The 20,459-nt window shown below is 41.9% G+C and overlaps 4 protein-coding genes across 5 annotated transcripts; 1 reads left to right on the plus strand and 3 right to left on the minus strand.

Annotated features, from left to right (window-relative positions):
- Nucleotides 1-711: 711 nt before the first annotated feature.
- Nucleotides 712-2,558, minus strand: LOC306715082 (transmembrane protein 272-like). The gene is made up of 5 exons (XM_079185312.1): nucleotides 2,493-2,558; nucleotides 2,082-2,141; nucleotides 1,949-1,999; nucleotides 1,672-1,845; nucleotides 712-1,182 (listed from the first exon to the last, which is right to left on the minus strand). The coding sequence occupies exons 2-5, from the start codon at nucleotides 2,122-2,124 to the stop codon at nucleotides 998-1,000; spliced, it is 453 nt and encodes a 150-aa protein (XP_079041438.1). The 5' UTR covers nucleotides 2,125-2,141; nucleotides 2,493-2,558; the 3' UTR covers nucleotides 712-997.
- Nucleotides 2,559-3,055: 497 nt separating this feature from the next.
- On the minus strand, nucleotides 3,056-7,489 carry LOC306714656 (transmembrane protein 272). The gene is made up of 5 exons (XM_079184734.1): nucleotides 7,399-7,489; nucleotides 5,564-5,649; nucleotides 5,395-5,445; nucleotides 5,088-5,294; nucleotides 3,056-4,485 (listed from the first exon to the last, which is right to left on the minus strand). The coding sequence occupies exons 2-5, from the start codon at nucleotides 5,625-5,627 to the stop codon at nucleotides 4,277-4,279; spliced, it is 531 nt and encodes a 176-aa protein (XP_079040860.1). The 5' UTR covers nucleotides 5,628-5,649; nucleotides 7,399-7,489; the 3' UTR covers nucleotides 3,056-4,276.
- Nucleotides 7,490-8,709: 1,220 nt separating this feature from the next.
- Nucleotides 8,710-17,406, minus strand: LOC306714930 (calpain-5). 2 transcript variants are annotated; one of them, XM_079185122.1, is made up of 14 exons: nucleotides 17,249-17,406; nucleotides 16,504-16,794; nucleotides 14,564-14,747; nucleotides 12,733-12,864; nucleotides 12,407-12,618; nucleotides 11,971-12,163; nucleotides 11,673-11,860; nucleotides 11,242-11,319; nucleotides 10,667-11,096; nucleotides 10,475-10,597; nucleotides 10,184-10,380; nucleotides 9,575-9,693; nucleotides 9,350-9,480; nucleotides 8,710-9,265 (listed from the first exon to the last, which is right to left on the minus strand). In XM_079185122.1, exons 3-14 carry the CDS (start codon nucleotides 14,726-14,728, stop codon nucleotides 9,089-9,091), a joined length of 2,145 nt encoding a protein of 714 aa, XP_079041248.1. In that variant the 5' UTR covers nucleotides 14,729-14,747; nucleotides 16,504-16,794; nucleotides 17,249-17,406; the 3' UTR covers nucleotides 8,710-9,088. The 2 variants fall into 2 exon arrangements, with proteins under 2 accessions (XP_079041248.1, XP_079041247.1); XM_079185121.1 differs by having other exon boundaries at nucleotides 9,350-9,486.
- Nucleotides 17,407-18,558: 1,152 nt separating this feature from the next.
- On the plus strand, nucleotides 18,559-20,444 carry cnpy4 (canopy FGF signaling regulator 4). Its single transcript, XM_079185050.1, has 6 exons — nucleotides 18,559-18,709; nucleotides 18,882-19,008; nucleotides 19,104-19,200; nucleotides 19,327-19,449; nucleotides 19,649-19,766; nucleotides 19,940-20,444. The coding sequence occupies exons 1-6, from the start codon at nucleotides 18,625-18,627 to the stop codon at nucleotides 20,050-20,052; spliced, it is 663 nt and encodes a 220-aa protein (XP_079041176.1). The 5' UTR covers nucleotides 18,559-18,624; the 3' UTR covers nucleotides 20,053-20,444.
- The last annotated feature ends 15 nt before the right edge of the window (nucleotides 20,445-20,459 follow it).

The following is a 20,459-nucleotide window of genomic DNA, read 5'->3' on the forward strand; positions in this document are numbered from 1 at the left end:
GCTCATCCACCGCTGATGTGTCATCCACCTTACCAATGTTTAAAAGCCGTTCAAAAACCTATTGTTCACGTAGAGGACATCTAGTGGTTTGTTATTATTGCAGTGCGTGAAGAGAAAGCTTTGATTTTATGGGTTCTCCCTGAGCAGCAATGAACAAACGGCTATTTATTCAGTCGTGTGCAAAATTGATGTTTCAGCACACAATATTCAGTGATGAACCAGCACAAGCCGAGGAATAGGCTGAGGCATTTAGTTCATTTACTCAAGTACAAGTTTGAGGTACTTTACTTGAGTGTCGCTGTTATGCTATACGCCATATTCCAGTCGACTTTTGAGGATAATATTGTATTCCACTATATTTATTTTATAGCCGGTTTAGATTAGTAATACAAAATATAAATCAACTAATGAATGATGGTATATTATTATTGGGCTGTCCAGTAGCACATAAAGTAGTTGAAATCAGCCCCATCTTCAGATTGTGTTTATTCAAACCATAGTTCTTATATGGCTGCTTGTGTTAAGGCAGCATAACACACTGATACAACAGGAAGTTATGCATGTTTTGTTAAATGGGAAAAGTGAGTTTGTAAAATAAACTGTAACGCCCTGAAACCCATAGAGCTCTTGCGGTACTTATAGTATTTTGTTGTCTGACAGATTTTCAGAAAAACTTGTAACTTTACACAAAGAGCAAAGACTTGATTACCAGAAGTCAAACATTTTATATAGTCAAATACAGTTGTGAAAAGTATACATTTTAAGTAAACATAACATATTAAGTGTTATATTGTATTATCTATGTAAAATATAATATTTCTGGGATAAAAGATGCATAAAAAATAAACCCTGTGATCCTGGTGATTTAAGAATCTCCTTTTCAAGAGTTAAAAAAAAAATCTACTTGCAAAATGTACATTAAATGCACAAACGCCGATGAATTTCTACCATGTTTACTTTCATCACATCTTCTCCATGTGTGTTGTTTTGTTGTCTTTTAACCTGCAGCAGCGCACAGAAGGCATGGGCAGCAGTTAATGAAAATGCTGAAACCGAGCAGGATGTAGAACAGGTTGGTGGTCCAGAAAGCAAACAGGTAGAGGGTCTTGTTGCAGTAGGTATCCATGTTGGATACTGTCTTGTTGAAGCTGGGTTCATAGATGGAGTAAATCCACACATTTCCTTGAGAAAAAGAAAACCAAAGAAAATCATTCATTTCCACAGAAGTGAACACATTTTCTGTAGTGTTAAGGCGTGTTTCTCCACCAATTCCACAGAGAAATATCTAGAACTTTAGCTAAATGCTCCGCTATGTTCAGAAGCTAGTCGATAACCTTGTTGCTAGCTTTAAACAACTGCTCTGCACTCAGGAAACATTCAGCTCACAGTTACCTAATGTACTCTATCTAAAGCTGTGCTCATCAATTCTTCGGTCACTTAAGGCCAGAAAAACTCCACGACACATTATTGCCTTATAAACTTGTGGTGGCTATCATGTTAGCAGACACTACATTCTAGGCTGAGACACTTGTGTCAAGGAACTGACCATTTATATCAAATAGTTATACAGTTTGATTTTGCGGAGGAGACCATAAAACTAAAACAAAGAGCTGAAAGAAGCTAAAAATAGCACTGACTGTGCATTGGTTAGACTCCATTCTTTAAGCTTACCAGCGATGAACCAGCAGAAGACAAAGAGAGGGACGAAGAAGCTCAAGGCCTTGCTGAGATTTCCGAAGCAGGGCAGGAAGGAGAGTATAAAGGTCAGCAGGGAGACGACTCCCATCACCAGCACATAGATGGGGATGTAGGGCTGCCTTGGGCAGTCATTCTGGTACACTGCTCCTGTAGAACACATGGTGCATCACTTCACCTGCCTCGTCTACTTCGAATTATTGCAATTCACAATTAAAACAATTACTTCAAAATGTGTTTTTGATTCACTTACCTACTACTAGCTGAGCAATAGGCAGGATACCCATAATAACCTGGGCACATACTGAGGGAAGACAGGACGGGATATTTTATATACATGAGGTTAATCTAATATGAACACAAAGGTGCATGACTTTTCCTCTCACGTATTATTGCTGCTGGAGGTTTGGAAGGTTGAGGGAAGGACATTGTGTGTTGTGATAAATCTGAGAGGGTCAAAGGGAAGAGAGACAGACACATCAGCTGTACTGTATAACAGTCTGTATATACGGCCAGGATATTTCACAAGAAGTGCTCGTCATTCAAACTATAGTGGTGAAATAGCTCCACTATCGAACTCACTGTAGCCTAAACTTTCCTAAGAAATAAATGGCAGGTTTTATGATGTTGCACTTCTTTTAACTGCAAGAATAGTTAGCATACATCTAATATAATGACAAAACAAGCTCAAAATAGGAAAGTGTTGTTGTTTTTCCAGCTGAAGATCCATGAAACAAATGTACCAAAACTATTATTTATGTTAACAGTAGTAAATGAATCAGATGGTCATTTCATACCTTTCTGTGAGTAAGAGTATCTCCTCGGTGTATCTCCACAGCTGTGACATTTGAAAGTTAGAGACAGTTCACTTGAGATGTGGGAGAGTTCACGTGTCATGTGTCTCAACTTCCTGGTTCATCCTCTTTTTTTTCTTTTCTTGATGCTTGTACTCAGTTCCCTTTTGGTCTATTAATCAGGAGATACATCAGCATTTATCTTTAGATCATATCAAGTTTCATAAACATGGTCTGATCCAACCACTTAAATCTTTTTGGGTAAGGTAACTGAACAGAATTCTGCTTTCCATTTTCTTAATTCTCTCATTTATCCATACAAGTAGAAATAGAAATATAAGGATAATTTCATTTAAATAAGCTTAACTTTTATTTTAACTTTTTTTGTTGCTTGCTATTAAAATGAGTTGAGTCAGAGCCCCCCGGGAAGATATGTGGTATGAAGAAATATATCACGTTATTTCTATGTCTACAGGAACATTATCCAAATGTATAGTCTCTTTGTGAATCCACACCTGATTGATCAACTGCATGACTCAAGAACACAGAGCAGTGGGAGATCAAAATAAGTTTAAATGGGCAATTTTTAAGGTGCAAATTAAACAAAACAAAACAAAGAAATGAAATAGGCAAAGCAAAGAAGTGCTATAAGGTTTGTGCTCAATAGATGACGTGGGAAAGTCAGAGTGAAAATAGGCTCATCATCTATTGAGTAGAATAACCTGCTCATCAGCAGCTTTAACCAATCTCACTTGGATGTTTCATTTCCTTCATCATGGTTCCCATATTTCCAAGCTGATAAAACAAAAAATTAGGACATCATGATTTCCCCGCTTGATTATTTGTCAAGAACAGTTTAAAGAAAAATAAGCTATTTTCGTTTTATGAAGAGACAACTTCCTCTTACCTCTCTCTGTCTTAGTAACCTCGGTGGTTGAACTCGCGGTTCTAAAACATCCTTGAGGTCAGAAGTCACTCATTAGGAGAAATACATTTTCTATATTTACAGAGTTTCTATTTCACACATTACTTTCTCTTTTAATAGATTTTTTTTCAGGTAACAAAATACAACATATCTTTAGCTGAATCATGTTAAATATACTGTACACTCTTAATCATGTTATATCTACAGCAGTGAAAGTAATCAGATACAGTTTGACCTTTAAGTTTAGTGTTGTGATTCAATGTTACATAATGGAGACCAAAAAGGGAAGCATAAAAAAAAAAGCCACTGCATCGGGCATCATGAAGTATCTTATATAGGATTACGCTGGATAAGAAATCATTGTCTATTAAAGTGCATGATGGGAAAGATGTGGTATATGATTGTTTGTTTTATATCCTGACACAAATTATCAAAAATGTAACAAGGCAAAAATCAACTATAAAACCCAGACATTTTATCATTTTATCCTGTTCTCTGTATTAAGTTTAAGCCCAATTCCTGGTTGAACATGTAAACAGTACATCTTGTGTATCTTTTGGACTGGAAGTGAGAGGGGATTCCTACGAACAAAGTGCAGAGCAGCTTCTGCAGGAGGTAGAAAAAGACTGTATCGAGAAAACACTTTCAGACGTTATTAGTGATCAGTGGTAAAGAATCTACAGCATCTTGGAGTTAAGTGTGTATCTAAATGAGGCTGTCAAAACAAAGGCTGTGCAACTAAGTGCCACTAGGAGACATGGTAGGCGTTGAGATGAAACATATTAGTCTTTTGTTGCACTATATCAACCAATCAACAGCCTCATTAGACGCATCCCGTCCCCTCGTTGGTTTGTTTTTGTCTCTAGACGTCGTCGTCTGCGTCGGCTCGGCCACACAGGAAAAAGCAGAAGAGGACGCAGCAGCCGCCAACCAGGAACAGACACAGCAGGATGTAGAATACGGTGGTGGTCCAGAAGGCGAACAGGTAGAGCGTCTTGTCGCAGTACGGCTCCGCACTTGTTGCGTTCTTGATGTAGTTGGGCTCGTAAATAGAGTATATCCACACATTACCTATAGGCAAGAAAGAGAAGAGAATAACTATGCTGCCATTTCCTGTTTTGGATGAGAGGACGACGGCCCCGCTACGCCCCAATGATTTGATTGTATTGCAGATGTTTGAGCCAACTTTGATTTTATTCCAGACAATTGTTTTGAGCAGCGTCAATTATTCAAATACATATCAGTTTTGCTGTATTTATGGGGCTTTTTTTGAAGAGCTGATAGTAGAGAGATGACACGACCTGAAGTGAGAAATAAATGGTTCATGGCACCACCCAGGGGCCACAGCAGTGTCCTTTAGTATGTCATTTAGACCCTAATATGTATCAAAAGACGTATAATGAACCTCATTGGGCTGGTTTCTTGAGCTGTGATTTTTAGAGAAGGAGTGTGTTTCCTTTCAACATCCTCATTTCCAGTTTTTTAAACTCCCTTCACACGTCCACCTTAGAGGTCTGTGTGCAGCCGTGTCAATTCTAAAGAAGCAGCGGGGCTCTCTGGAAGACATAGATGGACATCTAATGGCCAACACGCGTTACTACAACTTGCACTTGTCTTTGGTCGTGCTTCCCTCCCGTGAGCTCCTTCGTCAGCCCGCCGCTGTTTAAACTCACCAAGTATGAACCAGCAGAAGAGGAACAAAGATGTCAACGAGTTCCAGGTCGTGCAGACTCGACTGAGCAGGTTGGAGGTGCCGTCTTCGGGGGTTCTGGCGCAGGGCAGGCAGGCGAGCACCGCCAGCACCAGGCCAAAGACTCCCATCACGATCAGATAGATGGGGATGTAGTGCTTCCGCGGACAGTCATCCAGATATTTTGCACCTGATGGACGCGTGGTCGATGACAGGAGATCAGTAAAAGATAAGATTTCAGTGGAACAAATGACACAAATAAAATGTCTGAACGTGAATCGCTCACTCACCGATGATAATCTGAGCAATGGGCAAGATACAACACACCAACTTTGAACATGCTGCGAGAAGAAAGAAAACAATTAGATGAACGCGCGGACACCTGCAGCCTCCTTTCTGCACATAATCAAAACCAAATGAAACTATAAAAAGGAATGTGTAAGGTTCAGTTGATCTCACCTAGAACCGGGGCTGAGGGTTCAGGACGGTTGCGGATGCGTCGAACAAGGCCGGTGTTCGACATTATGAGTATTGGGGACGCTCACCTACGGAGGAAGATCAAGGAAAAAGCTGCAGTTAACAGTTGATTAATCAATTATACCCATAAAATTATCAGCAACTTTTTCGATAATCAATTTAAATGTTTTTTTTTCAAGCAAAAAGTGCCAAAAATGTGCTTTTGTTTAGCATACACGTTTGGCCGTGGGACTTGATACAAAACGATTTATTTATTCAGAAATGTATCAGCATAATAATGAAAGTAATTGTCAGTTGCAACAATAAACCTTTGATGGCATGCAGTGACATTGTGTGATAAAGATTCCGCACAGTACTGGGTTTGCATGTTGCTGCTCAGTAGAGTGATCTAACCTTGGGTCAGGTCAGTTCATTGAGCCACAATGAGCCTGAATTCAACTTAGTTTTCATGCAACTCCTAATTATGAGTGTTCACCACTGAAAAATATGATTACACAAGATGTAGTGACATGAACAGTGGCGGAGAGTGGGTGGGGGTTTTAAAAATACCTTCAACTTTGTGTCATTTCCCCTCCATCTCTCTGGTCAGCTAAACATTCATTCTGTGAACTCTGCTCCAGCACTGTACAACTAAAATAGGTTTCCGGATTAGCAATGCTGTTTACGCCAAATTCCTGCCCGGCCTATGTTGTGTCACTTAGAAATTGTTTTCCTCTTTTTAGGCGAAAGTGAAACTCAGTCATCCTCCACATTTGTTATGGTTTCAGAATGATGAAGACAGCTGGAGAACAATTAGATACAAAATAGGGTGTAGAGTGTACAGTATGATTTTATTTTTTCAACTATATCAACAAGTTCCTGGTAATTTAAGTCCTGGGACTACTCTTTAAAGGAACTAAAAGCTTCCTTCAGCCCATTGTTGTTTGCACTCGCCAAACTTGTAATGTCATCAAACAAAGAAAGATGTTCTCCCCTCATCTTAACATGGTCCTAAATATTAATTAAGTGGTACACAGCTTGAAGCATCGGCCTTTTTGGGCCTTAATTTGGACTCTGGTCCCTGAGGGCGAGATGCAATGAGTTCCTCAAAAGGTCCCTAGTCCCTGAGGAAGGTTCCCTGCGTTTGAAAAAAAGAGGCTCATCATGATTTTCCCAAATGATGTGCATTCTATAATCTCAAAATGTTTTTTAAAATCGTGCATATAGCTGCTGTGAATGGGAATACATCTCTCCAAGGTTGGGGCATGAAGTTTGGGGTGAACTCTGAATTCTTACAACGTCCATCTCCGGCCACTGGACATGAATTGCACACAGTTTGAATTCAAGCCGCAGTTTTACGTTCACACGGTACTTGTGTGACGGCAGAATACTCTCTCAAGGACAGCCAAGAGGTTTGACTGCATTCCCAACAAAGCAGGTTTGACCAATAATCTACAACAGGAAACAACCTGTGAGCTTACTACGTGACAACAGACGCATGTGAAGCTGAAACATTGAGTATTAACAAATAGTTGTGTTTTATTTACACAATGTCTACATTGTTTTCAAATCTTTGACAGGCAAATAAACCTCTGAGCCTTTTCTTTTCAGGTCGTTAAACCTGAAAAGATAACGTAAGCGGCCTCGCCTCTCATTGTACACAAACGTTAACCGTTCTCCGCCCCGCCCCGGTAACACACCGACATCAAGTCAACTTCTGGAGTCTGATCACGGGTTAAAACTGCAAATGTAACCGCAACAAAAAAAAGTGTGTCAGTAGTAGCCTAATGCAATGCAGTGAAAAGTCCCTGTTGTTCGTTTTATTCTCCGACACTTACCTTTGCTTGAGTCGGGAGTTTAACTTTCCCTCTGTGTGTGTGCGCCGCTGTGACAGCCGCGCCTCGTGAGATGCCAAACCTCCACCTCTCGGGAGCGCGCATGTTCAGAGCGGCGTTCACGCGGTCAGCTGATGTGCTCTCGTATTAATAAACATGTCTGTTAGACCAAAGCATGTTTATTTCTTTTTTTTTAATGAAATATTGCATATTTTCCTCTTTGAGAAGCATCTAAAAGCTCTTTCAATTAAACAATCTGAGAGCGATTTATTTTTAACTGCTCAAGTTCATTTCCACACCAAAGCTATTTCCTGTGATGAGGTGTCACATGTAAGCAACTATGCTAAAAAGGTTGGGAACTATACATACAAAGCCTATAGTTTTCAATTTCTGTACTCCTGCTTGACCCCCACATTCAAAATCTACACGTGGACTTATGGCACTTACTTTAAACTTTTGAATAAGATAATAGTTTGAGTTATTTAACACAAAAGATCACTTTCTGAATGATCTTTGATTAAAGACCAGGTTAAGTTTCATGTGTGTCAAACTTAAATGTTAGACAACTTTTCACTACCCTTACTAAGTCATATTTAAGATTGTCTTTTCAGTTCACCCTTTTCTCTCTTCTCGTTCACACACACTGTAGCTGTTAAAAACTTGATTTAGGGCAGCATAAAGCACAGGTAATGGTACTTTAAGATCACTTTCAAAAGCAGCCCTTAAATATAACTCACGATAATCAAATACTGCCAACTGAGAGCAGATAAAGGCTGAAAGAGCCTTTTATCTTAACTTTATAGTTTGCATTTAAGAGGTGTGGCCACATAGCGGCTGCACAGTTGTAATGATCTGCCTGATTGTTTTCAGCCGCAGTAATGTTGCAGTTTATCTCCGGTTAGAAAATAGGAAAAAAATACTTTGTAAATGTTGTGCTATGTGTTATTAAATAATAACAAAAAATATCTCAAAATGCAACATGTCTGTCTTTAATTCTTTGGCTTTTTGCAATGAAAAGTTCAAACCTAACAGTTGAATCTTCATGTATTTGAAGACATTCACCCTCACAAGGGTGCACTTCAATAGTGCACGTTGTCTGACTACTGATTTCAGTCTTGTCTAATCGTGAAAAGATATGAGGTCATCTGAGGTCAGCAAAATTGAATAAAAAGACTCTCTGGGCTGAATGCAAAAGTGTTCCTGAAATAGGTATTTCAAATGTGAAGTCTTCCATCATTTAAATCCTGCAATATTTCATATTTGGCCTTTTAAAAATGACAAAACTCGCGCAATGTTAATTATTTAATCATTAGAAAATGTTTTCATAACACAAATGCAAATGTGATGTTGTGCATTTACATTCAAGCACATGAACAAGATAAATAATTTGTAAAATCTTGTGACACTTTTAATGACAGCAACAGCAAGAAAACACATGACAAAAACAACAGCAATAATATTAAATATAACAGCACACAAAGTTATTTTGGCAGCAGTTTCCAATTTCCTTTTGTTAGACTGCTGAGGTCATGACGGATGCCCACCTTCACGTCTGACCAGCAGATCACCACAGAGCATACACAGCGAAAGAGAAATACACAATACACCTTTGACTTCATCCTCGACGTTTTTGCTTTTATTAGTTCGTCCATCAACTTCTTCCTGGGAGGAAGTTACCAGACGCCACTGTTCATCACAAGTCTGTGAGGCAGACGCTGGAGGACGTCTCAACGTAGACGCACCCTCGGCATCCTGAACGGGATTGGCCGCCTCGCAGATCGATCACGTGGCTCCGACTCCTCTCGGACTCTGCCGTCTGGAGTCGACCCTCGCCGAGCACGCAGTCCCACAGCCGACCTCTGCTCCACAACTGCACACAAGACGGGGTTGACTGTGTGCGCATACTGTCTGTGTGTGTGAGTGTGAAGGAGAGGGGAACATGGATGTGTCAAACCTCAATAGAGATGGGTGTGCCGGGGTATCTCCTGTAGAAAACAGCTCTGAGGTTGAACTCGGGGTTTCCCTCCGCCTTGAAAACCTGCGTCCTGATGGTGTCATTCTCACACCGCACTATGGCATAAACATCTGGAGCTGTGGATCATAACACACACAATACAGCAGGGTGCGAAGAAGGAACGAGAGAAGAACCTGCAAACCGCAAACACGGTGCCCTCTTCACCTGTCTGTTTGGGAAGGCCGAGTCCTGAAGCCCTGCGGAGGTGGACTGTGGTCACCACAGCGGGTTGAGGTAGAAAACACTGGAAGACAGAGGGAGACGGCAAATTCTCCCTCAATTCCCTACACGCACAAAAAAGTTGGAAGAAAAAGAGGATGAGCATGAGGATTGAAGAGGAACAAAGCTCAATTAAATCAGAGAAAAGTACTGTTATTTGTTACTTTATCTGTTTTTCTCATTCCTGACATTTTTGTTGCATCATTTGTCATTTTTGGAGTATAAACATATTGTGAGAATACTTGGAACATCTACGTCACGCACTCTTGCAATAAGGTATATAACTATTGAAATGAATGCACTGTATCTTTGCAAACACCATAATGATTTCATCTTTACTATATGAAAGTTTTACATTTGTTGTTTCAAACATTGCCCTAAAATCAGTTGGGAAGCACATGAAGCAGTTTCCATTTCTCACAGCAGAAAAACAGCTGTGTTCGGAATACAAATTTCAAACGAACAAAAACAAGGATGTCACGTTATTTTGACGTAGCAAGTGTTTTTGCCGTTATCAAACTTGCACGCACACACACACACATATCTGTGACGGACCTGAGTCGGACATGGGAATGGCAGAAGAGGCGTAGCAGGAAGCGTCCTGTGACGCCCGGCAGGAAGGTGGTGGGCAGCACGACGTAGCGCCCTGGAGCCAGAGTCCCCCTCAGCGTCACACTGCGGGAGTCCATGTACACCGAGCTGGCCGCCTGCTCCACCACACACTGCACCCGGCTGCAGCGGTTCACCTCCACCTGGGCCACGACAAGGCAGCGGGGGAAATCATTATTTCTGCGAGAACTGGCAAAAAAAACCCTTTGTTCACATTTCGGTCCATGAACTGCTCACCTTCAGCACCTCGAAGCCGATAGGCAGGTTTTCTCCTCCTCCATCTTTCCTCCATATCCTCCTGTCCTCCTGCTGCAGGCAGATCAGCACCTCCTGCTCTTTGCCTCTCACCTCAAACATGAACTAGAGAAAAACCATGTTAAAAGAATCCATGCACTCATCGCGCACTAAGAGTTTCCACATCAGTTGTACCTGTGGATTGTGCAGGAAAGTGTCTCTGTGGTTGATGCATCCTCCACATCGACTCCTCTTATCCGTCTGTGGCTCCCATCCTCCCACCTCTCCACCGTCGTCTTCCTTTGTCACCTTTTTCACAACCTTCTCTCGCTCACACTTTCCTCCTTCCCCTCCCTTCTTCGGCTGACTCTCCCCAAGTCTGGCCTCTTTCCGGTTACCTCGCTGCTTGGTCACTCCGGGTTTGGTGTTGTTCTTCCCCAAGCTCAGCGCGTGGTTGCTGTGGAGGACGGCGGATGGAGGGCTTCCTGTAGTGGCGGGAGCTCGAGCCCACTCCCCGTAGCGACGCACTTCCTTCCAGTGAGAGCTCGGCCACAGCAGAGCCCTCTCCACCAGCCGGCACACCACCACGTCTGTGAAGTAGTGACAGAAATCCTCCAAATCCATCCTGAGGAACAGGAGAGGAAATTCATTTGCAGGACAATAACAGATTTGTATGAAGAATCAGCAAGATTTCAATCATGCTACATGGCCACTTTTGTTCTTTCCATGCTGAGGTATTGGGGAGCAAATAATGAAGCATGAAAATCTACCAGAACTCCCCTACGTCTCGGACAATCAGGCCCGTCTTCTCTCTCTCTGCCCGACTCATCTGTTGCCACTGCTGCGACCTGCAGGGGGCGTGCAAGGAGAATAATGCCAAAGGCAGCAGGGGAATAAAAAATGCAGAGCTGCAGGGTTCAACACACTGCAAATGACATGTGAAAAGTACAAGTAGCGTTTCAACTTCTGGAACCCTTTATAGCTCCATTTTGGCCATTTTCAGAGTTTCTCAGACTTTCGTAATGTAAACGGCAGATGTCTCTTGTAAAACGATTCCAACACTATTGTAAAATGTCGGAAATTGGAATTATAAAATGTCGTAAAAACAGGCCGACGCGGTTAAACTCTCCCACAGCTCCAGCAAAGCGTATGATGTACTCAGCAGCAGTCGGACATGTGGCAGGTGAAGCTATACCCTTACCCCTGACTCCAGGCACCCGTCCAGTGTGTGGTCCCCCACGGGTTCCTCATGCGCACCATGAAGAGTCGGGACGTCCAGCCCGGCACCGTCTCCCCCAGCCTCACCTTCCTCACTGCTGTGATCCCGTAGGCGTGTCCTCGAACCAGCCCACAGTCCAACACCGACTCCACTGTCTCCCCCTCTGCTGGCTGAGAAATATGACATTTCAGAATGCATTCAACTTATCTGAGTCGCTGCATTTGGGACACATATAGTGCAACTCTTTTGCTTGAAGATACTCCGAGATACTGGGCTCTACCCGTATGGAGCAGGTGATGAGGGCTTTACGTTCATGAGCCTTAGCTAATGTCTGGAAGAACGCCCGCCTCTGTTCGCTGTGCAGGCTGAGGGCCTCGCGATCCAGGCTGAGGGGCTCCGAAACCCCGCCGGTGAAGTCGATTAGCGCCTCTGTAGTGTTTCCTCCCTCCAGGGCCTCGTAGCAACCGTTTAGCCTGGAGAGTAACCAGATAGATTGACTGAATGATTCATAACTTTCCGCTCTTCTCCCTCTCCCATGTCTCACTCCACGGGTGTTTGTTTGTGGTGGAACTAGAGCATTTGTGTGTGTTACTAAGTTGGTTGCTGATGTGCTTCCACGGTTGATATGGCTCTTGGGGCTGGTAGGGCTTTAGTAGGTGACTGAGACTGGACTGCATCCTAAAGAGGGGAGGAATCTACAATTCCAGAGTCCTTACTTGGCGTAGGCCTTTTCCAGCAGAGCGCTCCAAAACTCTCGCGGTGTGGCCGAGCGGCAGAAGAGCAGCACTCCGTCCGCGCTGACCGGCAGACGGTCGTCCACGACGACGTCCGTCCAACGGCCGAGTCTCCAGAAGCGGAAATGGAAGATGCCTGCGTACAGGTCGGAGTGCTTCGGATTCCACTCCTGGCCCACATGGTCTGGGATCACCTGGGGGGAGGAGGCGAGGAGGGAGATGAGATGAAGCCGTGAGGGAAGGAATAGAGGATGGGGAAAGAAGGAAGCAAGAGAGAAAAGGACGACAGAGGAACACAAATACTCAACCTTCTTCCACAGAGATGGCTCAGAGGCTAAGCAGGAAATGGCAGCCACCATCCAGCAGTTACCCAGACTGCCTTGGTGCAAGTCCCGAGTGCTGATGCCGTCAACAAACAGACGGGGGTCCTTACATATCTCCTGTGGGGTGTTTAGGAGAAAGAGACTTCAAGATCATTTTAAAGAAAGACACATTAAACTCCCATTAATTGATTTTCTGTGGCTCCAAATATGTGTTTGTTGCAGGTCAGAAAACCCCAAAATCGAAAAAGATGCTAAAATGCTTCGTAGATCTGAGGAAACTGCAGAGTCAGGTGATAATTCTCTGTGTGTTTTACCCCTTTCAAATGGCACATTTAATCCATTGTTGACATATAAACATTGATGATATAGCAGCTTTAAACAAACTCTGGTTAATGATTGCAGCAGTTAGTGTCAGTGTTTCAAGAGGCCTGTGAGTGTCAGAGCACTGCTGAGGAGACAGATCCTGTCCGTGTGGATCTGTTGAAGTCAGTTTGGACAGGGTCAAGTGACAGTGGAGGTGATGCTGGACACACAAATACACACTCAGGGGTCCTAACGTCATTAAATGTAACTCCAGACAAGATATGAACCTTCCTTGGGATGATATCAACTTCATAACAAGTATGAGGCCACCTAGATTGGGAAGTTAATGGGAAGTTATAGAGTGAGTCCATGCTGTTTCTGTGTGTGTGTGTGTGTGTGTGTGTGTGTGTGTGTGTGTGTGTGTGTGTGTGTGTGTCAGCAGAGGGAGGCGACAGATGTCACCCTATCATCCGACTCCCAGTTGATACACGCTTAAAATACCTGAGTGTAGCATGAGAAACACAATACCATTAACCGTTTCTCTTCTGCCCTGAATCAACAAATTAATCAGCAGCATGGTGTCACATTGAGAGCACTGACGGTTTGGCCCTCACACTGAATTAACTTCATGAACAACTGAACAAAATACACGAGCGTTTCTGAATATGGAGATAAATGAATTCATCTGCAGGTCTTGAAAAGTCTTCAAAAGCATAGCATTTCTAAAAAAACTAATTAAAATTGTCATTTATATACATTTATAAGTATTTTTGCACATTTGTTCCTACTTCCAAAGACATTATTTGTGGATTATACTTAATTTGATGTACATTTGTGTGACCCTTCCAAAACAATTGAAAAGACAAATGACAGAGTTTGTGACAAATGCTTATTTTGACTAATTTTGTGTTTCAAATGTTTCTTCTTCGCTGTATAATGGCACTTTTTGTTTATACATGCATAAGCCATTTCCTAACAAGTCCTTGCACCATTGCATTTTGGGTTTTGGCCATTGACGCTGGACAATAAATAATTTAACCTTGACTTTAAACGCCCATTTCATCGCCCCCCATTAAAGGCCGCTCTTGCTATAGCAACAATAAACACTCATACTTATAGACAGCTACACCCGTCTCAACACTGGGCTAAAAGCACCTGGGCTATTTAAATTGACTGCTGCTTTTTTCTAAACTCAGCTGTACACACACACACACACACACACCAATAGAGCGGTCCATCGGCATCCCGCACCACTCAAGGTCTCACTGCCTGACGCCTCTCCTATAATAGAAAGTACTTTAATTAAACCTAATCTGATGGAGACGTGGCATGCTGCTCCGGCCTCTCGATTTAGATGAGGGAGGACAGGAGATATATTTGTAAAATAACTCTTAGCTGTTGTTTGAACTGGTTTGAACTATACGAACACGTGGCAACGCGGCCTAGTACAAATAATCCTAATTCTATTTGATACAATCTCGGGGAAGAGCGTCTCCCTTCGCGTCACACTCACCCCCGGCCTCTTCCAGGTCAGTCCCGGCGGGGGCTTCCTCTTGTAGAAGAGGGACTGTGCGGTGGCGGGGAACAGGGGATCCTTGAAGAGCGCACCTCGACGCAGGCAGGACCGCCTCAGCTTGTGAAAGCTTTGACCCTGGAAATTGTTCACTCGTTCGGGCATTGCGGCTGGAGAGGAGAGGCTTTCAGACGGGTGGGAAGAAGATGATAAATGGGACGGATGAATAGCTTATATGGAAATGAGCATGAAGCAGCATAGGGTGACGCTGAATTTCAAATTGAAACAGCAATGTGTCAAAGTAAAAGACAGAGGAATTACACCTGTAAAAAAGAGCAGCACGGATATTCAAACATCAGCTTTAACACTGATTATCTTTGTTTGCATAGTTAATCAGAAGACAAACACTCAGTGTGCTAATGTGCTGGTGAGTAATATGTTCATAGCTGACTGAACCAACAACAGTCAGCAAGATACATAGGCTGGGTTGACTAATGTTGTAAACACAGAAGTAATATATCCGTTATAGCTTTTAAAAATATCTTGGATAAAAATAATTACATTTAAATTGCCTAAAGTAGTTAAACACATCGCTCATAGCCGGGGTAGCTGGAGGTCCTGCAGGGTCAGTGTGTGTGTGGGTGCGTGTGTGTGCGTGTGTGTGTGTGTGTGTGTGTGTGTGTGTGTGTGTTGAGGGGATAGGGTGAGGTCAGCAGTAAGGTAATGCTGCCGTATTAGTCATCAGTGATATGAACTGCTGGGGTCCCTGAGTCAGCAGCGTGTGTATCTGAGCATCAACTGGTGTGTGTGTGTGTGTGTGTGTGTGTGTGTGTGTGTGTGTGTGTGTGTGTGTGTGTGTGTGTGTGTGTGTGTGTGTGTGTGTGTGTGTTTGTGTGTGTTGATGGCGGGGTCAACTGAGGGTCTTGCTGTGCAGAGAGGGAAAACAGAGACGAAACCTGGCAGGAGCTTGGGTCTGCAGATACCTCACAGGTCAGTGTCATCAATTATCAGCGAGGTTTCGCTCTTGTATCATATTTATGCAGAGAGACGGATAAACACGAGGAGAACATATGAAGAACACTCGTTTACGATCTATGATTAATGAAAGCAGAACAAATTCATGACACAAATGCAGAGAGCAAATGTAAAAAAATAAAAGTTTAGTTTGATTCAATTTCAGCAAACATTCATGATGTTGCCAAGACTCTTCTGTGTGTGCAATAAAGATTTGCACTTGTTTTTGTTCATTGCTTTTAGTTTTACTCGTACTGTGTATTCATTTTTTAGATGTATGTTTCTTATTTAATTTGCTGTGTAATGTTTTGGCCTGTTTGTTTTCCCTGCGCTGCAAGGACAAGTTCCCGTACGAGACAATAAAGACATGAACATGTTAATACACGGTGCAAACAAAGAACATGCTTACAGGCAGCTTCATAGTTTGTGTAAGAAGAGAGGACTATCATCGTTCCAGCATGAGAAGCTTTTATCCACTTAAAGCTCATTTGTTTCCTAAAAAATGCGAGTTAATAATTATAAATTGATGGTACTATTAATTTACAAATATAACTAAAGATACAAGAAACATATGATTCTTTGATAATTGTACATTATTTTAAATATATGAAAATATAAGTTTGTAATACAAGTTTGACATCCCACATTACTGATCTACACATCCTCTGGCAGCATCAGACACATTAGACAATATACTATTAATATGCACATATAGACATGTATTATTGTGCATTAAAAGGGCTTTGAGTGATAGACTGTTCCAGTAATGTGGTTTGATTGCTGCCATTCAGTTTATATTTTGATTATTAGTGACCTTATTCTATCATGTCATTATTAGTTGCATTAGATTGCGATATGTCACTGGTTATACATCAGAGAGGTGTTTCCCATTTTTATAATATAAACTGCAGGTAAATATCTATTACCTTAAAGTCAGACTAGAAGTTTATCCATTTGCGTTCCTGAGATGAAACTAAGCTCCTGGACCATGTCCTCCTTCGGTCACTGAGGGAATCCTAATTTGTCCGATGCAATCATACGAGCTCTGGAACAAATCACCAGCATTTGTCATCTCATTCTTCTTGTTCTTCTTTTGCCAGAGTCAGCTCTTAATAGCCGAGAGACACTTTCTCCCTCTGTCCTCTAAATCTGTCGGGAGCGTCCGATTCATCCCCTTCCGGACACTTAACCCAGTGACATCTTTGAGATTTGTTTTACTAAAAAAAATATGAAATCAGAAAAAAATGTGAGTTAATGATAATACAAAAAGAAAACTACTCTATGGATGGAGCTGCAGGGTAAAATTACAGCTTGGTGTGAGCACTGCAAGTTCCCTGACACCATCTATTATGAGTGTGTGTGTGTGTGTGTGTATGTGTGTGTGTGTGTGTGTGTCCATGTGCATACAGCCTTGACTTACAGCGCAGGGTGACACTGCTGTAACTTTATCCCCCTCCGCACAGACAATAGACAGACAGTCACCTCGCTGAGTAACACAATTACAGCCATGGAAGCCAGTAAAATACCAGAGTCACTGCAGTTACTCTTGAGTTTCAGACACTTAAGATGAACACTTTATCCTCTGACGTCTGTGTGCAAACTGTTCTGCAGCTGGAGAACATAGGAGTGTGTGTGTGTGTGTGTGTCTGTGCATATGTGTGTGTCACTCACTTTTGGTTGGTGACTGAGCTTCTTCTTTTCCTTCCCTCGTATCTCACAGCTTTTCTTTTCTGTCCTCATGTTAACATGGTCCACATTTCCCCTTCGCTCTTCGTTTTCCGTCTTATCTTTTTGGTCTCTCCTCTTCCCTCCCCTCCTCTCCTCTCTATCTTCTCCCGCACAGACTCCTCGGGTATCTGTTGACTGTCGAGTGTGTTTCCCCTGACACCTGAGAAACCAAGAGGCACGTGCCTTCTATTTTAACCACCTCGCTGCCAAATAACAAGCTTATCATCCCCCATTCCTGTGTGATGGCTGATAAACTAAATCCTGTTCCAGCTGAAGGCCTTTTGTTAGGAACAAAAGAAGGCAAAGATCCAATCCATCATAATTGAAAAGCAGTTGACATAGCAACATGTAAATAAAGGGATATAGCACAATTAGTATCAAAACCTCTAAAGAATAAAAGTGTCTTATTGTCCATATATTTCAAAATGTTTTATTTTGTTGATAAAAGAAGTATTCATTTATTATTTGTTTGTTGTTGTTTTTTCCATCCAGTTGTTATCCCAAAATATGGAATTATTTGATATTTGCTTATTCTTGACTTAATGCCATTGGTTTTATATTTCTGATTAAGAAATTACTTTTGCATAACCTACTTTACATTTAAATATTTAAATAAAATAATATTTAAATATAAGCTTATTTTCTTTTATGACAACATATTTAATAGATGTATGTATTTACATAGGCATACTATCTATATTAAGTAATGCATAGCCACACTTGTTTACTTATTAAGTATATACAATTAAAAAAAATAATATTCTAATGTTGAATAAATTAGTATAGGCTGCCAAGTATAATACATCGTATAATATATAAGCATTATATGCATTTCTACAATAATACTAGATATGTAAACAGGTACAGATACAGATACATTAGTGCTGTATATTAATAATATATTCGTTCATACATGGCCGTATATCATATTTTCGTACGAGTTCTACACAACTATCCCAACCAATAACTATGAACCCAGTAAATGTGTGTAAAATTACTCAAAACACAACAGCAGTCATGATACGTCACGCCTAAAAGCAAACTAACATTGAAATAAATATGTTTAAATTGAACAAACTAGTATTAATGAAATAAGTGAAGGGTAGAGGTAAAATAAATATGCTTTCTTTTCTCAAGAAGCGCTAATGGCGTTTTCTGCTATCGACAATCTTCCCTGAAATCCATCCACCGGGCATCTACTAGCCGTGTCTGTTGAGATGTGCTACGCATGCGCAGTTCCAACTTGCCGAAATGCCGATGTGGCTGATCGAGATATTAAACTTTTGTCTCGCCTGAAAGTTTAAGAACAAACTGTTGCGATGAAACTTTATATTCTGGTTTTGTTCAGTGTCTTCTGTTCTGTTGCAGCAGAAGAAGACGAGAGACTGCCGAATAAATGCGAAGGTAGGACGAAGAAGTGACACTAGCCTGCTGTTATGATGCTATTTACGTGACTTTATAACAGCGGTATGGCACGCGTTTGCATGGTTTTGTGTCCCTCGAGCGTATGCACGAACACTCTGACATGTAAATAGTTTTAAAATGTCTTTATTCCTCTGTTTCTACCGTCTGTCAGTGTGTAAGTTTTTAACGGTGGAGCTGCAGGACGCGCTGGAGAAAACCGGTCGCTCCAAAGAAGTCCTGGAGGTCGGAGAGGTGCTGGACACGGGCAAGAGAAGAAGAAAGATTAAATACAACACCTCGTAAGTTAAGCCACGTTAATAGGAAGAGGAAGACACCCAGGAGTGGAGACATTGTACGTAAATAACCAGCATTTAAACCTGTATTCCGACCCCAGGGAAACCCGGCTGACTGAGGCGGTGGACGACATATGTGAACGCATCCTCCAGTATAGTGTCCACGCAGAGAGGCCCGGCAGCCTCCGATATGCCAAGGTGACTTATATCTGTCTGCCTTTTAAAAGGTGTCACGTGCATTAAAAGACCAATCTACCACCATTACCGTGCTGATGTTCATTGGTAATATCAACGTGCCATCCAGCTGGTTTGTGTGTTTTACAGGGTACCAGTCAGACCATGGCAACTCTGAAGAACCTGGTCCACAAAGGAGTTAAAGTGGATCTGGGTCTGCCGTTTGAGCTGTGGGACGAACCCTCTGTAGAGGTGTCGGACATGAAGAAACAGGTGTGTGTGTGTGTGTGTGTGTGACTGTTGTAACTGTTGAAACACAATCAAACTTTTCATTGTTTTAATTTAAAAAGGTATTTTACAGCCCTCAGTGTAACATAAATGCATTTATTTCAAGTCATATCTCCAGAGAGTCAGTCAAAAACACAGGAAGGCCATTTTAACTTTTAACACGTGTGTGTGTGTGTGTGTTCAGTGCGAGACGATGCTGGAGCGGTATGAGGACGTCGTGGAGGACTGGTACTTCCATCATCAGGACCAGCGGCTGGAGAACTTCCTCTGTCAGAACCACGTCCTCAAGACATCGGAGCAAGGTAGACGACGCGTGGCCCAAAGAAAGTGTCTCATCCAACGTTCTAGCTTCACATATTCTAATGCTTTTAAATACAAAGTGTGTTATCAAGAACTCCGGTCACTCCTTCCTCTGCTGAACATAAACTGTGTCGCTCAAATCTCCTTTTGATTGGTTTTGTTTTTTCTCCCTCAGAATGTATAAAGGAGGCGTGGAAAGGAGACATGGGGACCAAAGGAGGGGACAAGGAGGCAGGAAGTGACAGCACGCAAGAGCAGGGGACAACGCATGACGCTGGGGAGCTGTGAGGGGAAAAGGGAAAACGCAGAAGGCAACAGAATAACCTCAATTTTAGCTTTTGGCTGCAAACTGCAAAGAAATGATGTATTATGACACTATTGTAGCATTTTTACCAACATTTTTATGACCATTCTGGTGCCAAATCTTGTTTCTAGAGTTCATGTTTTAAACTACATTTCTTCCATTGCACCTTTTTAAACACTCAGCTTTTTTTGGATTAAAGTTTGAAGCCTTTGCCATTAATATTATCGTCCTTTACAGTGTTATATTACGTGTACACGCTGTTACATCTCTCCTTATGCAAACATGGTACATATCAATACGTTTACCACAAACTACAGCCTTTTAAATGCAATATGTACAGTTTTTCATTGTGAATAAAATGCTTTTTTTAATAACACTTTTGGATATAAAG

Source organism: Pholis gunnellus (assembly GCF_910591455.1).
Source record: "Pholis gunnellus genome assembly, chromosome: 23".
Lineage (NCBI taxonomy): Eukaryota > Metazoa > Chordata > Actinopteri > Perciformes > Pholidae > Pholis > Pholis gunnellus.

Excerpts from the sequence above, each read along its gene's own strand:
- cnpy4 (XM_079185050.1), top strand. The coding sequence starts at position 18,625 with ATGAAACTTTATATTCTGGTTTTGTTCAGTGTCTTCTGTTCTGTTGCA. Across the intron at positions 19,009-19,103 it reads AAGATTAAATACAACACCTC|GGAAACCCGGCTGACTGAGG; the intron begins GTAAGTTAAGCC and ends TTCCGACCCCAG. Across the intron at positions 19,767-19,939 it reads CCTCAAGACATCGGAGCAAG|AATGTATAAAGGAGGCGTGG; the intron begins GTAGACGACGCG and ends TTTCTCCCTCAG.
- LOC306715082 (XM_079185312.1), bottom strand. The coding sequence starts at position 2,124 with ATGTCCTTCCCTCAACCTTCCAAACCTCCAGCAGCAATAATAC. Across the intron at positions 1,846-1,948 it reads TATTGCTCAGCTAGTAGTAG|GAGCAGTGTACCAGAATGAC; the intron begins GTAAGTGAATCA and ends TGTGTTCTACAG. Across the intron at positions 1,183-1,671 it reads CTTCTGCTGGTTCATCGCTG|GAAATGTGTGGATTTACTCC; the intron begins GTAAGCTTAAAG and ends CTTTTTCTCAAG.
- LOC306714656 (XM_079184734.1), bottom strand. The coding sequence starts at position 5,627 with ATGTCGAACACCGGCCTTGTTCGACGCATCCGCAACCGTCCTGAACCC. Across the intron at positions 5,446-5,563 it reads ACCCTCAGCCCCGGTTCTAG|CATGTTCAAAGTTGGTGTGT; the intron begins GTGAGATCAACT and ends TTCTTCTCGCAG. Across the intron at positions 4,486-5,087 it reads CTTCTGCTGGTTCATACTTG|GTAATGTGTGGATATACTCT; the intron begins GTGAGTTTAAAC and ends TCTTGCCTATAG.
- LOC306714930 (XM_079185121.1), bottom strand. The coding sequence starts at position 14,728 with ATGCCCGAACGAGTGAACAATTTCCAGGGTCAAAGCTTTCACAAGCTG. Across the intron at positions 12,865-14,563 it reads TGACCTGGAAGAGGCCGGGG|GAGATATGTAAGGACCCCCG; the intron begins GTGAGTGTGACG and ends AACACCCCACAG. Across the intron at positions 9,694-10,183 it reads CATTCCCATGTCCGACTCAG|GGAATTGAGGGAGAATTTGC; the intron begins GTCCGTCACAGA and ends TTGTGCGTGTAG.